The 14,849-nt window shown below is 37.2% G+C and overlaps 1 protein-coding gene across 5 annotated transcripts in view; it reads right to left on the bottom strand.

Annotated features, from left to right (window-relative positions):
* LOC130553005 (neural cell adhesion molecule 2-like) overlaps positions 1–14,849 on the bottom strand; it is a 169,621-nt gene that overhangs the window by 39,365 nt on the left and 115,407 nt on the right. For all 5 annotated transcript variants that reach the window (XM_057331735.1, XM_057331736.1, XM_057331734.1 and 2 more), the window contains exons 2-6: positions 14,553–14,627; positions 11,139–11,345; positions 8,636–8,779; positions 5,762–5,899; positions 1,157–1,274 (exon numbers count right to left, since the gene is read on the bottom strand). In XM_057331735.1, the coding sequence (XP_057187718.1) occupies positions 1,157–1,274; positions 5,762–5,899; positions 8,636–8,779; positions 11,139–11,345; positions 14,553–14,627 (682 nt within the window). The remainder of the gene's footprint in view (positions 1–1,156; positions 1,275–5,761; positions 5,900–8,635; positions 8,780–11,138; positions 11,346–14,552; positions 14,628–14,849) is intronic.

Here is a 14,849-nt window from a genome sequence, read left to right on the forward strand (position 1 = left end):
TTACTAAACTATCCTGTCAATCGAAAAAAGGGTTAAATCCGTCAGAACCATAATTGTGCGTGTGATTTTATATTCACAAATTATAACTTTACACCCGCTGGACACTTTCAGACTGAAAGCTGAGATTTCTCATAAAGTTGTTAGGAGAAATAAAAACAGAAGCAACGGAGACTGTAATTGTGTTAACACATGAAGAGTGTGGAGGTGTAAAATGAATGTAGATTGTAGAGGTAAAATCATCTGGATTTGGGTACATTTTAAGAGAAATGTTTAAGCTCGTACTGAAATTTGACTGTAGCTGAACCCTAGACACATCGGAGGGGTAGTGCGGTGAATAAAATAAGGTGAAACATCAATATGGAAGAGTTTGATGAGAATGGGGATTATCCTCTGCAATGTTACGCTCGCTAAACTCAAGGATTAAACTGTGAAATACCTGTGGAATAAAAATGAACGGATGACATTATGTGAAAAAACATCAGTCCGTTGACTTTACACAAATCCCAAAGACAGTACGATAGAGTTCATATGTAAAAAAAAGTGTGTGATTTAAATTCCAAATATCAACACTGAATTCAAAAACACTGAGTAAGAACTAAACTCCTACATCGGTCTGACTGCAAAAAATGACTTTCTTACTTGGTATTTTTGTCTTGTTTTCCAGTACAAATGTCTAAAAATTCTTGAATCAAGAAGCATTTTCTTGACGAGCAAAATGACCTAAGAAAATAAGTCTTGTTTTTAGACAAAAAATATGAAATTTCAGTGAATTTGTGCTTTAAACAAGCAAAAAAATCTGCCAATGGGGTAAGAAAAATAATATTGAATTTAGTGACTAAGAAACATGAAAACCTTAAATCAAGATTATTTTTCTTGAAATTTCATATTTTCTGTCTAAAAACAAGACTTATTTTCTTAGGTCATTTTGCTCATCAAGAAAATGCATCTTGATTCAAGAATTTTTTGACATTTGTACTGGAAAAAAAGACAAAAACACCACGTAAGAAAGTCATTTTTGCAGTGCTGTCTGACTATAATAAACATAAATCAAATAATAGACATCTGACTGACCCCTCGATCCTTTTTTACGCTCACAGATCATTCAGAGATTCTCTCAACAAGCTTTATTACTCTTCTAGTTTCTAATGTTACCCACCAGTACCAGGTCACCTGAGGGTCCGGAGAGCCTGAGGTGATGCAGGTGAAGGTGACTGACTCCTGATAGTCCGCGGTGGCGTTGAAGGCCTGCTGAGGTACAGTCAGAGCCGGAGGAACTGTGAACCACACCAAACAAACATGTGCTGGATGTCAGTTTATCATGCACGTTGAACAGAACTACACAGATGTCAGTGTTTGAGTTTGGCTTCAGACAAAATGAAGTGACACAAGATTATGAGTATTATTTTACACGTCAACAAGAAAAACAGAGAAACAAGTCAGCATCCTTACGTTTTCTCGGTCTCCTCATTCCCTTTCCAGTTGTTTTAATCCTCCTCGTTACGTTTAAAATCAAGTATTTTCACCACAATATAGGCCTATACTTCATACATTTATATCTTCCCCCCAAGTATTCACACAGAGATGGCAGTGTTGGCAAAGTTACATCTGTATTCTTTACCAAGTAAAATCTTGCATATGTTTTTACGTAATCTTGTGTATGTGATGTGCCAAAAACTTATGATGCTTTGCAAAAAAAATATTGTATTGTGGTCAACAGTACTGGCATAGACCTGTTTTTTTCCCAATGCTACTGTATAACTTCATAATCAAAGCGTAAGTGAAGAATTATGCATAAATATTAATAAATGGCATATTTAACTGTAATAATTGCCATGTTACTAGAAAAAACAAACACACTTACATCTATCTTTTTTGGCCATTTGGGGTCGTGGGTAATGGTTGTATAAGGTGTTTTACTGAGTTTGTACCGGAGTGAAAGTGTAAAGTCTGAAAGTTACAGCCTGTTTTCATGGTGAAGTGTTTCATTTGAAAAGATCACAGGAAATTTGATCTCACATGATATGGGCCCTTTAATAAAAACAGCGTTTATCTTTTGAGAGATACAATTTTTCAATGTTTCTCCTGGTTTTCATTATTCAAGAGTTGAAGTAACTTCACCGAACTTCACAGCATCTCTTACTTTTGCAACATTTTCAGCAGTTTAAAGTCTGTAATGAAACTCTTGAGAAAGTGATTTAACCGTCAAACGGCTCAGCGGCTAAACGCATCAGCGTTTGTTTACAATATAACAACAAACGTTCATCTCCCTCAAACTTCCCCCAAAAACATCCTCATTTGCAAACTACATCCTGTCTTTGATCTGCCGAATCCATTTGACATGAGAAGAATCAAACAGACGTCGACAGCTTCTCTCGCCTCCCACCACAGGCAGAATCATTATTCCGCGCTCGGTGATTTACTCGCTGTAACTATCCGCCGAGTTCAAAGGGCCTGAAACGTCTGGTGATGTGAATCAGTGAAGGACGAGGCAGATGAGATGCCCTCTATCTCACTGACATTTCCTTTTAAAGGATCAAGGGGACAGAGAAGAGAAACTTCCTGATGCTAAAAGTCAGGGTAAAGGGTGTGAAAAAAGCACGCTAGTGCATGCCTGCATGCAAGGACGGTTAGAAGAAACTCAGAAAGAGATAGAATAATAGACGAAGGGCTTGGAACATCTCAAACATTAGCTCAATAATGTGAACCAGACCAGTTAACACTATTAAGTTCGGCAATAAATACATATCAGTCATGTGAAACTTGTTTTAAAAATCAACACTAGCGGGCGAAAGAGAGCAGCCTGCACCTGAGTTATGTACATGAAGATACAATAAACGGCAATATTCTAAATATAACTGTACACCACTTAGGATGACCTAATTAATGATTATTTAACGCTGGTCTAGAAGAACTTCCTGTTTTACTACACAAACGTTGGAACAAAAGACAGCAAACAGAATATTTACAACCAATTAAAAATGATTTAATTATATATTGCAAGATATAAAAATAAATAAATAAATAAAAAACAGTGTTTACATCTTGCAAAGTGGTCTATAATATTCGCATTTAATCCTCACTTACGTATCATAGAAAGGTGAGTGACTTTAATATCTATAAGCTGTTACAGTAGCTTATTTAATTACTATAATATTAAAAGGTTTAAAATATTTAGAATAAAAATATATTTATCATGAAATATATTCTTTTATAATTTCTTAATTTTACAAAAAGGATTTTATAATACCAATTGATAACAGTGTCACCATAAGCCATTCATTGTAATTTATCTTTAATTTGATCTTTTTACATTTTTTGTATTATTAATTTTGTTTCTTTCTCTTAAGCTGCGTTCCCACCAAACGCGAATGAAGCGTTAAGCGTGAGTGATTTACATGTTAAGTCAATGCAAATACACGATAGGACATCCTGCGGCGCGAATTGAGCGTTTCGGCCGTTTGACGCGCATAACCCGTGATTCGCGCGAGTTGAAAAATCTGAACTTTGGCGAAAATCAGGAGCTTGCTCTAGTAGTGACGTGATTATGACGTAGCGAGCGGAGGCAGAAATCTGAAACAACAATTGAGGACAAAATCACCGTTGGTGTATGTGGATACTCGGAGCTGTACGATACATCTTACTTTTATCGAAACAGGAATAAAAAGAATCTTGCTTGGAAGAAAGTGAGTGAGGAAGTCGGACAATCTGGTAAGTTGTAAAAAACGATCTTTACTCAATTTGAGTTATATATATATATGAGACTGGAGCCACCTGGCAGAAGCCCCTCCCTCCCCTGTTCTGAATTGAATTTCACGCGCGAATTAAGCGAGTAAACTCAAAATGTTCAAGCGTCCAACTACACGCGAATAGCGCGATTCATTCGTGCAAGTCGCGTTTGGTGGGAACGCTCAGTCGCACTATAAAGTTTTGTGACAAGTAAATGACACTAAAAAATTATAAATGAATACTAACATTTAATAATACAATGTTAGTAACTTAAGCTGTAAGACTTATTGTATGTAAGCAAACTCTGTATTTTGCTCAAATTGATCTCTTTATCTCTTAATTCATCTTTAAAATATTTTAGCACATTAAACTTAAATAAATAAAAAACAACTTTTTTTAAATACAAGAGTGTTGGCCTAATGTTTGACTTTATTTGAATATTTGTTACAAACATAATATTCTGCATTTCTCAATACACGTGACAACAAATACTGACAAGAAATAATTCACTACTACAACAACTGAACATCTTCAGCCCATCAATGTAAAGAAATGTGTCTTGAAATGCAAAGCTAGCTTTAAACATAATGCAGGTTCAACGTGAGCGACACTTTCGCACAGCATCCCTGGCGACCAGCTCTGCTTTATTCATCAGGAAAACCACCGACAACACACTTCTGAATCCCATTTATCTTATACAGCCTCTATAATCTGTGGTCTTCTGTAAGAGAGCAACAACGATCCAAACGGCTGGCTAACAGATGGAGCGCATATTGAAAATGACTATTTTAATTCAATAAAGGATGACAAACCAAAAAGAAGAGTTTCATTATAACAGCCAGCGATGTTCCACTGTTAGACAGCCAAGGCTATAAATACATTTATGGGAGATTCAGTCTTCAGTATGGGATACGAGGTTCAGTCTCTCTCTGCTCAGCGTCTGCTAAGTGATTTAAGCGGCAGGTTGTTCGGTTGCGACGGCAGACGGCGCTTGCCATGTCTTTGGGATAATAGGACGCGCCTCATTGAGCGAGCTTATTGGATCTTCCTGCGCTCTATAAGTGGTGATGCTTAATTGAATGCAACACACGTTTTTTCTTTTTTTGCCCATTATTACATCAGTTTAAGAAGTATGAGTTGTGCAAACACTATTGTGTCAGTTCAGGCAGAGCTCGACGTCATCGAACCTCGACGACACAAGGTAAATGAGCTCATTTAGAATCCAGCCGCTTTTTCGCGAAGCGAGTGGTTTGTTCGTGCGTCTGGGATGCTTGAAGTGTGTCTTAATTGAAACATTTAGTCACAATCTATCCAGCAGAAAATTGAGCGTACAGATGCTGTAGATAACACGAAACACTTAACCGCACAAAAATCTCTGTTAGTCTGAATGTTTTACATGCAGGAATTCATTATTAGCGCTAAATAAAAAAAAATAAAAGCTGTACTTTTTAGTTTTTAAACCCTTTTGGATGACTTGACACAAATCGCAAGTATTTTACGAGGTGGCTAATTCGTATAATCTCATTTGTACGTTTTATTACAATCTTCTTATTGGCGTTTTGTAATAATTAAACATATTTGAACGATTTTTATCATAAAGATTCATATGAAATGGCCACCTCGTAAACTTAACCCTAACCATTGTAAATCTTTCGCAGTACACGCGATTTACAATTTACTTATGTTTTTACAAACTAAGATACTAGTCGACATTATCATCTGGTACAGTCCCATGTTGATGAACTAGAACTCCTGAACTAGACACTACTTTCAAACATTTAGCCTCTTATTCTGTCTCTTATTCTGTGAGTCTGAAGTAAGTGTCGACATTTTCTCTCATTGTTTCTTCAATAAACGTGAATACTTTGCTTCCTCTGTACCGAAAGGCAGTCACAGAATGAGTTTGTTTTAGCCAGATAACTTTATTCTGAAGCACTCTTTGATTTGGCCCCAGTCAATAAGCTACGGTGTCACTCCATGAGAAAGTAAACGCGATGTGCCTTTGTAGGCGAATCCAGTGAAAAACCAGACTTACCGTTGACCAGCACAACAATGTCCCGGAAATCAATTTCTCCCCGGGCCTCCACTCGCGCCTCACAGCGGAACACCCCCTCATCCGCTTTAGTCACTTTCATGATCTGGAGGTTGTTGTTGGGCAGGACGTGAAGCCTGTCTTCACGATGAAAAAGAGAGAGAGAGATAGTAATGCAAATTTAAAACATTTGAACATATTATGAGGAACATGAGGACACAAGACGTGTTGCCACAATGCTATAGTGTATGGTTGTTATGCATTTACTATGATGTTATGAGTGGTTGCTAGGCAGTTACTAAGGTATTCTGGAGTTTTTTTGAGCATTTGATATGGTGCTATGAGTGGTTGTTTAGGCAGTGGCTATAGTGTTATGAGAGGCCGTCAGGCAGTTGCTAAGGTGTTTTGAGTGTTTTTAGGCAGTTGCTAAGGTGTTTTGAGTGTTTTTAGGCAGTTGCTAAGGTGTTATGAGTGGTTGCTAGGGAGTTGCTAAGTAATTTGGTGTTTTTAGGTAGTTTCTATAGTGTTATGAGTGGTTGCTAGGCAGTTTCTAAGGTTTTTAAGTGTTTACGAAGTTGCTATGGCGTTAGGAGTGGTTGCTAGGCAGCTGCTTAAATGTTCGAAGTGTTTTAAAGCAGTTGCTATGGTGTTCCGAGTAGTTGTTTGGCAGCTAGTGTGCTGTTTGGAAATTGTCATGAAAGACAAGACAGACACACGATAGACATAATCAGACAGACAGACACACATACAAAGAGACAGCTTTACAATCAGCACTGATAATTGTCCTTAAATGCAGACTGGCAAAAGGATAGATAAACAGATACATTTACAAACAATCAGACAGATAAACAGACATACATACAAACAGACAGACAGACAGACAGACACACAGACAGTTTTACAAACAGCACTAATAATTGTCATTAAAGACAGACAGACATACGAATAAATAGATAGACAGATAGATAGACAGAGAATCAGACAGATATATAGACAGACACAAGCAAGCACGCACACGCACGCACACGCAAACAGACAGACAGACAGAAACACAGACAGATATGGGCCATTCTACAGAATTCGTGCAAACTGCTGTCCCACATCAAAAAAACACATTTAAAAAGCAGTCAAGCTATCAAATCTTAGTTGCTTATTAAGATCCTTTTATCATATTTCGAAACCCACAATAATATTTATAATATCAGTAAGCTTAATATATATAAAATCATCATTTGTTGGGTACTTTCAATTGGGAGATGGGTGTCCCGAACCCAAAAACCAAAATTTCAACTTATGAAAATTATATAAACATGTTTTTTCCATTTTTGTTTTTAAAAATATCTTTTTGATTTTTTTTAAAAGTGAAGTTCAAAAAAATATTTATTTTATATTTTATTTTTAAATGATTAAAGTTTATATAAAAAATGTGTTTGGATTTTCATGTCATTACGGAAACAGTGTTTGTTTTAGTCCATTGGCTGAGACTGATTTTGGCCACACCCCTACATTTCTATCAAGAATCATTACTGTGTCCCTCTCTCTAATAAGCTACATGGTGAGTAGATCGGTCTTATCATTTTGAAGTAAACGTGTTCAAAAATCTGTGTGTAACTTCAAGGAACGTCACTACCAAACATATATTTTTTTGCAATTAAGCAAACTTTTTTGGGCGTTATTCCATTCAATTTAGTGTTTATGCGTGTACAGAACGTTCAGAACTGTGCTTGCAAACCATGTGCTGATTAGCATCTTTGAGCTAGGCTCAATTGTCACTACCAAAACAGTCACGACCGAAACGTATCACTGGGTATCTATCATTGTTTCTGTAGTGACAAAAAATGTTTCGGTAGTGAGAAAAAGGAACACTTAATCCTTTATTTGGGTAAATAAACAAAACTCAGTACAGTTATGCAAATCATAAGTATTTTAGTAGTGATATAATATGTCAACTGTAGGTTTACTATTAGATATTTACTGTCTGCTGCTATATGTGCTGGCTGCGTATGTGCAGCATAGTTATTTGTATTTGTATTAACATAAAATGTTGAAAGTCTGATTCAGCTGTGCAAATTAAATATTGTGATCACTACCAAAACATTACCATCACTGCTGAAAATGTGTGTGTCACTACCGAAACATGGGATGTTTTGTCAAAAATAAAGTATATTAAATGATCAACTAAGATGTTATGATAGTGTTTGGCTCAATGTATACTGTATATAAACTAATGAATCCTTAACTTTGAAATCAGTATGTTCAAGTCATCATGTCATGTTTAAAACTTATACAGCCTTCTGTTCAGAGAAAATCAGCCTGACATCAATGAGATTGAGCTCCACCTCATCAATCCTCAAAACAACTGCCGCTTTCATTTCAAAGACATTTGCTAAATGAAACACCTAAAGGATTCCAGACAAAAAAACACCTTACGTCTGGTTTTGTCATTTCTTGCTGATAAACACACACTTTTCTCTTCTCATCCAGGAGAGATATTTATAGCCGTGCTCGCTAATTAGAATGAAAACAATCAGAACCCAGAGAAATCGCCATGTTTTAATCTCCCGGGCCAGACAGAGCAGATAGCTTGTCAAACCACTGCCTCTGAATCCCAATTAAAGTTCGGTATTAAAATTAAAAGCCATTCTTCTCATTTCCTGAGAAAAGCTGATATTAACTGTGTGCTTTCAGTATGAGCAAACACCCAAACCCACCCAAAAAATGATCATGGTATTGTGTGTTTTGGTGTATATCACGGTATATGAATCAGATCATATTGTGCATACAGTATTAAAGCGCCATGGTAACACAACTTGATACCATTCTTTTATCGTAGAACCACCACAAAACGTCTGTTAGAAACACCGGTAGAGTTCTTACTGTTGGGATCAGATGTGATTTCTCTGGTCTTGTAGAACCAGGAGACGGCGGGTACGGGTGAGCTGATGACATCACAGATGACCTCAGCATCCTCGTTCTGACGAAACTCCTGTGGGGTCTTCACCTCACGAAACGTCAGCTTCTCTGCATGATCAAACAAACACACACGGACAGTTTGACTAGAACATGGTTAGTAGAATTCACAGATGGAAAAAACAAATGTCTCAAATGATAGACATTAACGAACGAATGCAGATTGTAGAGGTAAAACAATCAGGATTTGGGTAAATTTGATGAGAAATGTTTGAGTTTGTATTGATATCTCCAATAATATGAACTTTTGATTGTAGACTTGACAAATCTGAGCTCAGTTTGACACATTGTTGACATCTCTACTAAAACTGTAATGGAGACATTTGTGAAATATCTGAGCAAATTTTTCATTTGCTCTCCATTTATTCTCATTGACATCTATGAGAAATAATTGCGATATTAAAGAGATCTTTTTTTGTGAGTCTCTTGTGAACCTCTGAGCAATAAGAATTTCCTGCAAGAAACAACTTGATTAATCAGAAGTATAACGACGGTCACGATTCAGTGTTTCACAGGCTAATGGAAACGATGCCATCGGTCTGAATGTGATTTTCTTCCCAGTAAACACATTTTTCTTCTCAGCAAATCTCTCGTATTCTGAAAAGAGTTTTATATTCTGAATCTCATAATTAGACTGCAGTTACGAGGTCAGGTCAGACAAGTCTCGTCGGGGCTTGTTTTTACGCGGTGACTGTTAAGTTGATTCATTCACTTTTCATCCTCATTGAAAATAAAAACAAGTTTTTCTGCTTCTCAATGACACCGACTGTCCATAAAGACACGCTGAAGGTTGACAACACAAATTGAAAACTTCAATAAACCTGCACCGCACAAAAAGCATTTTCTTCATCATTATTTTTGTCATATTTACCAGATAAAATATTTAAGCCATATCACCCTGTAGCCCAAGACTGGTTGCCCACTGGAGCTAAGCAGTGTTGAGCCTGGTCAGAACCTGGATGGGAGACCTCCTGGGAAAAACTAGGTTGCTGTTGGAAGAGGTGTTAATGAGGCCAGCAGGGGATATTCACCCTGTGGTCTGTGTGGGTTCTAATGCCCCAGGACAGTGATGGGGACACTATACTGTAAAAAAGCACCGTCCTTCGGATGAGACGTTAAACCGAGGTCCTGACTCTTTGTGGTTATTAAAAAATCACTCACTATAGCATGAGTAACGAGCTGCAGCTGCAGGCCCACAGCGCAGCCAATCTTGACACAGCGCAGCCAGCTATGGTTAGCGGGTCTTCCTGTCGCTCGTTGGTTGACGTGTGGGCGGGCTATCTCTTTCACCTTGCCGTGGGCGTGCTTTTCCAGGAGAATTGCCCAATAAGGGACTAAGAAAAGTTGTTATGTAACGGTTTTCATGTTCGAAAAAAACTTTCCGAAACCTATACGAACCTTGGGGTAGTGTATCGAGCAAAGAAATACTACGTATGTAATACGTCCAACTTGTTTTTTGACAAGTTGACCATGTTAAGCATGAGAAGCCAGCACGTTTAACATTGTAAAGAAGTCAGAATGCATGAAACAGCGTTAAATCACCCCTTTAATTAATGAATTAATTTTAACATCCTTAAAAACTATTTTAATTAAAAAAAACGATTTACATAAATTTGACGGTGACACTTAACGTTAAGGTTGTATCGGTTAGCTTCAATGAATGCACTAGCTAACAATAATATTGACTTTGGACAATACTACTGACATTTAATTTAATTTAATTTAAAATAAAATTTTATTTTAAAATATGAAATATTTTATTTAATGGTATAAATCCATCAATAATAATATTCTTACTTTTATTTATTAACATTAATTGAATTATATAATAATATAATACATAATTATAATAATTAAAATTTTATTGGTAACACTTTACAATAAGGTGTTATTTGTTAACAATTAGTTAATGCATTAGCAAACATGAACAATGAACAATACTTCTACAGCATTTATTCACATTGATTCATGTTAATTTCAGCATTTACTAATACATTATTAAAATCAAACGTTGTCAATGTTTACATTAGTTAATGCACCATGAATTAACACGAATAACTGTATTGACATGAACTAACATTGACAAGGATTAAAAAATGCTGAAAAACCAAAATTGTTCATTGTTATCAAATGTTTGCTAATGCATTTACTAATGTTAACTAATAGCACCTTATTGTAAAGTGTTACCGAGAAGTCAAAGAATCCTATAGGAATTTACAGGATTGTTCAAGAAATTAGTCACAATTATTAGAATCCAACAAAATCCAACAGGATAAACTTCAATTCTTGTTTTTCATTGTATTTGTCAGACATTTATTTGACAAGCAAGATTCTTTTAGCTATCCAGCTAATTCCTGTAGGATTCTGAGCAAACTAAATAAGAACGATTGAGAGAGACGTATTCACTCACGGTAGATTTCGAGCACCACCGTGGCCTCCTGGGTTTGTCCTGTGGCATCCACAGCCTGGCAGCGATATATCCCAGCATCCTCGATGATGGCGTTGTAGACTGTCAATCGAGACCGCACTCCTTCTGTATGCACCACCACTCGCTGGTTTGAGATGATGCGCTCACCTTGAGGGTTAAACCAGTTTATGCTAACTGGCTCGCCAATGGCTGACAAAAACAGAGAATAAACATGTGAGTGCAGACAACAATTAATTATATCATCAATTTCATTAGATGTAGATCTAATAGATGAAAAAACATGCTCTACCACACTGCTATAATGATATTCTTACTCATATAAGTCTTCATTTCCTACACAATTATCTAAAGATTCTTAAAGGGACAGTTCACCTAAAAATGAAAATGCTGTCATCATTTTCATCAAGTTGTTCTAATTCTGTATACATTTCTTGGTTCTTATGAACACATACAGTATGTGGAAGAATGATTGCAACCCAACAGATCTTGGCAAACAAACACCAAATAATATTATAAGCGTTCGGATTATGTGTAAATTTGCCTTTCAAGTGAATATAACTTGTTTTAAGGATGCTTAAAGCAAGGCAAAAAGTGAGATTTTTTGCAGTGCAATTGACCCACACAAATACACACAATTTAACACCAATAAAGATGAAGACACTGATGGACTGTTATTCTTTTCTGTACTGAACTAATTTTTAAAAAGTTTACTTTCGTTTTCACAAAGAAGGATCACGGCCGACCAAAATTCTGCCCGAATTTACTCTCTCTCTAAAATTGTAATTACTACAAATTTCGGAGTAAATCTAAACACTTAATACATCACGTTTAGATTAGCTATACATCCATGTGTGTGACAGTAGTAGCAGCAGCCTATTGCATCGTGCAAGTTTAGAATTAACTTAACGTTATCGTCTGCTGGTGTGGACGCAAATATAGGTATAATTACGCTTACAGTTATCTCAAATCCTTAAAGCGGAGCTATCATGCTATGTCATGCATTCTGACTTCTTTACACTGTTAAACGTTCTGGCTTCTCATGCTTAACATGGTCAACTTGTTAAAAAACGAGTTGGACGTGTGACGTAATATTTCTGTACTTGATACACTCCCCCGGCACTCCAACTTGTTTCGGAACGTTCTTTCTAATTCTGGATCCCCGTGTCGTCAAAGGGATCCTATTCCTTTTATTAGCCATAAGCACAGCAAGGCGAAATAGCCCGCCCACGAGCCAACCGACGAGCGAGATCCGCTTACCTTCAAGATTATCTGCACTGCGTATAAACGGTGGATATAATGCTGTCTAGATAGGGAGCTCAAAAGATATTTGAAATCAGCCACAATAATGGAAGAACATTTAACATTTGGTAATTATTGTAAATGATGTGTGCCGTTTGTAAGTGCGATTTAATGTCAAATTTCCACAGATAATCACCCACCAGAGACAAACATCACACCAGAAAATGTCTCAGCTGACCCCAAACAAAGCTACAATACCATGAGTGCTCAATGCTTTACACGGAAGTGGAGGAAATATCAAAGTGCAGGAGTATTGTGTGCTTAGAGAATGATTTATTGTGCGTTTGTGTCTTCAGGGTGGACGGGATCTCAAACGCCCCCCTCACTTCTGCCGTGTGATCAATGTGGTCGTGATCCTCCAGCTGGATATTGACAGAGCCGGTGTGACACATCAGACAGACGGGATTCACAGAAAAGTAATGCATTTAGGGGCAAACAGTGTGTGATAGACAAAAAGAAATGAACGTGTCGTCATGGCAACAACAGGCCGTCTGTGTGGGTAATCGGGCATTGGGAAAGTTCATCACTCTGCTGTCACACCGCGTTTCAACAGGTGGAGTCAACAGGCTGGCAGAGAAGTGGCCTATACAGAGACGTGCTGAAACTGCCAACAGACGCTGATGACTAACAGTGTGTATCTGTCATGTCTTTAAAACCTCTGCCCAAAAAAATACATGTGTGACTAATGTAAGACCAGACTCTATGTCTCTGTATGAAGAACGTTGGAATAAAATAATGCAATACTGACTAAATATATTCCTAATTTATGTCTGCTGCGTATTGAACTGTAGTGCAACAGAACATTACCATAGTGAACAGTAAAGTATACCACAACAAACTTTTCAGCCCACGGCCCCCAAAATAACAGTGCCAGTGATCGAGGGGAAGGAAAGTCGAAAGGCTGATGGCTTTATATTTGCATGGTTTTATTTTTAACTTAACAAAATATTTAAAAAATATAAAATCGCGACCCTTACTTTGGGAACCCCTGTAATACAGTGTTTACTACAGTTTATCCATATACTTCACTGTTGTTGATACTACTAATATATACCACTATAATATAAATTCAAGTGTAGTAATCATTATAACATACCACACTATACTAAAATTTACTACAGTTTACCATAGTGAATACAAAATAGTAAATACAATAATAGTACTTAATACTAATTTAGTAGTATGGTATTTGTATGTGGTTTGTTATATCATGCATTCCCTAATATACAGTATGTATTGCATAAGCTTGACATCATGCAATGCTTAACACACACGTGCACGCACACACGCACATTCAGACACGCCAACACACACGCACAAATGTATAAACACCTGCTCACAAACACACACACACTAGGGGTTGAACAACCTCTCGACTAGTCGACTAGTTCGTGCATCCCCTAACATACACACACACACACATATATGCACAAACACGCACGCATGCTTTAACACACAATTTCATACACAGATGCACACACAAAAGCATGCATACATGTAAAAACACATGCACACATACATACATACAAACACACGCACGCACGCACATCACAAACACACGCACACACACACACGCACACACACACACACACACACACACACACACACACACATAGACGTCCACACACATTAATCATGCGATCGCAAGAACTGATGCAAATGCAAGCAGTTCTAAACAATAGCTTATGACATTATTTACACAATAATTAAAACATAAACCTGGCAGTAAAATAAAGCAAAAGATTCATCAGAGATGAGCAACTTCTGTTTGCTGGTGTGTGCTGAAGGAAATGATGTTCAACGTGAAGTGATGTCAAGCTTTTATCAGAGTAAAGTGTCAGCGTTACTCTTCAACAACTGTGCAAACTAAAAGCATGATGGGAAACAACGGCCTGATGTCAGAGCTCAGCGCTCATTGACTCGCAGCCAACAACAGTGCTGTTCTGTTCACGCGTGTCCATTAAATCCGTGACTGCTTTTCAGTGGAGACTTCGATTACAAAATACACATCTTACACACCTTCTGTGGTGCGTAATGTTCAGATGATGATCTTCAATAAAGAGCATTGCCATAATGTTCAGCAGGACGACATCTTACCTGTGCAGGTGAAGAACTTGGACTCTCCAACACTCAGCTCCACTTTATTAAGCGATATCGACACCTGAAGCAAAGCTGTGAACGAAAGAGAATAAGAGACAATGATTTCTCACAGCAAATCAGACATCATCTCTGTCCACTGCACAGGGTTTACGTCGGTCACCCCGAACAGTTTCACATCTCAGTTGTTTTTAAGACAACTATTGAAGACGATGTTGATCATTCTGAACGCTATGTCTCATGAAAAACGCTGCGAAAGATGACCAATAAAATATTCAAGCACAATAACATAAATAA

Source organism: Triplophysa rosa, linkage group LG4 (assembly GCF_024868665.1).
Source record: "Triplophysa rosa linkage group LG4, Trosa_1v2, whole genome shotgun sequence".
In the NCBI taxonomy this organism is placed as follows: domain Eukaryota; kingdom Metazoa; phylum Chordata; class Actinopteri; order Cypriniformes; family Nemacheilidae; genus Triplophysa; species Triplophysa rosa.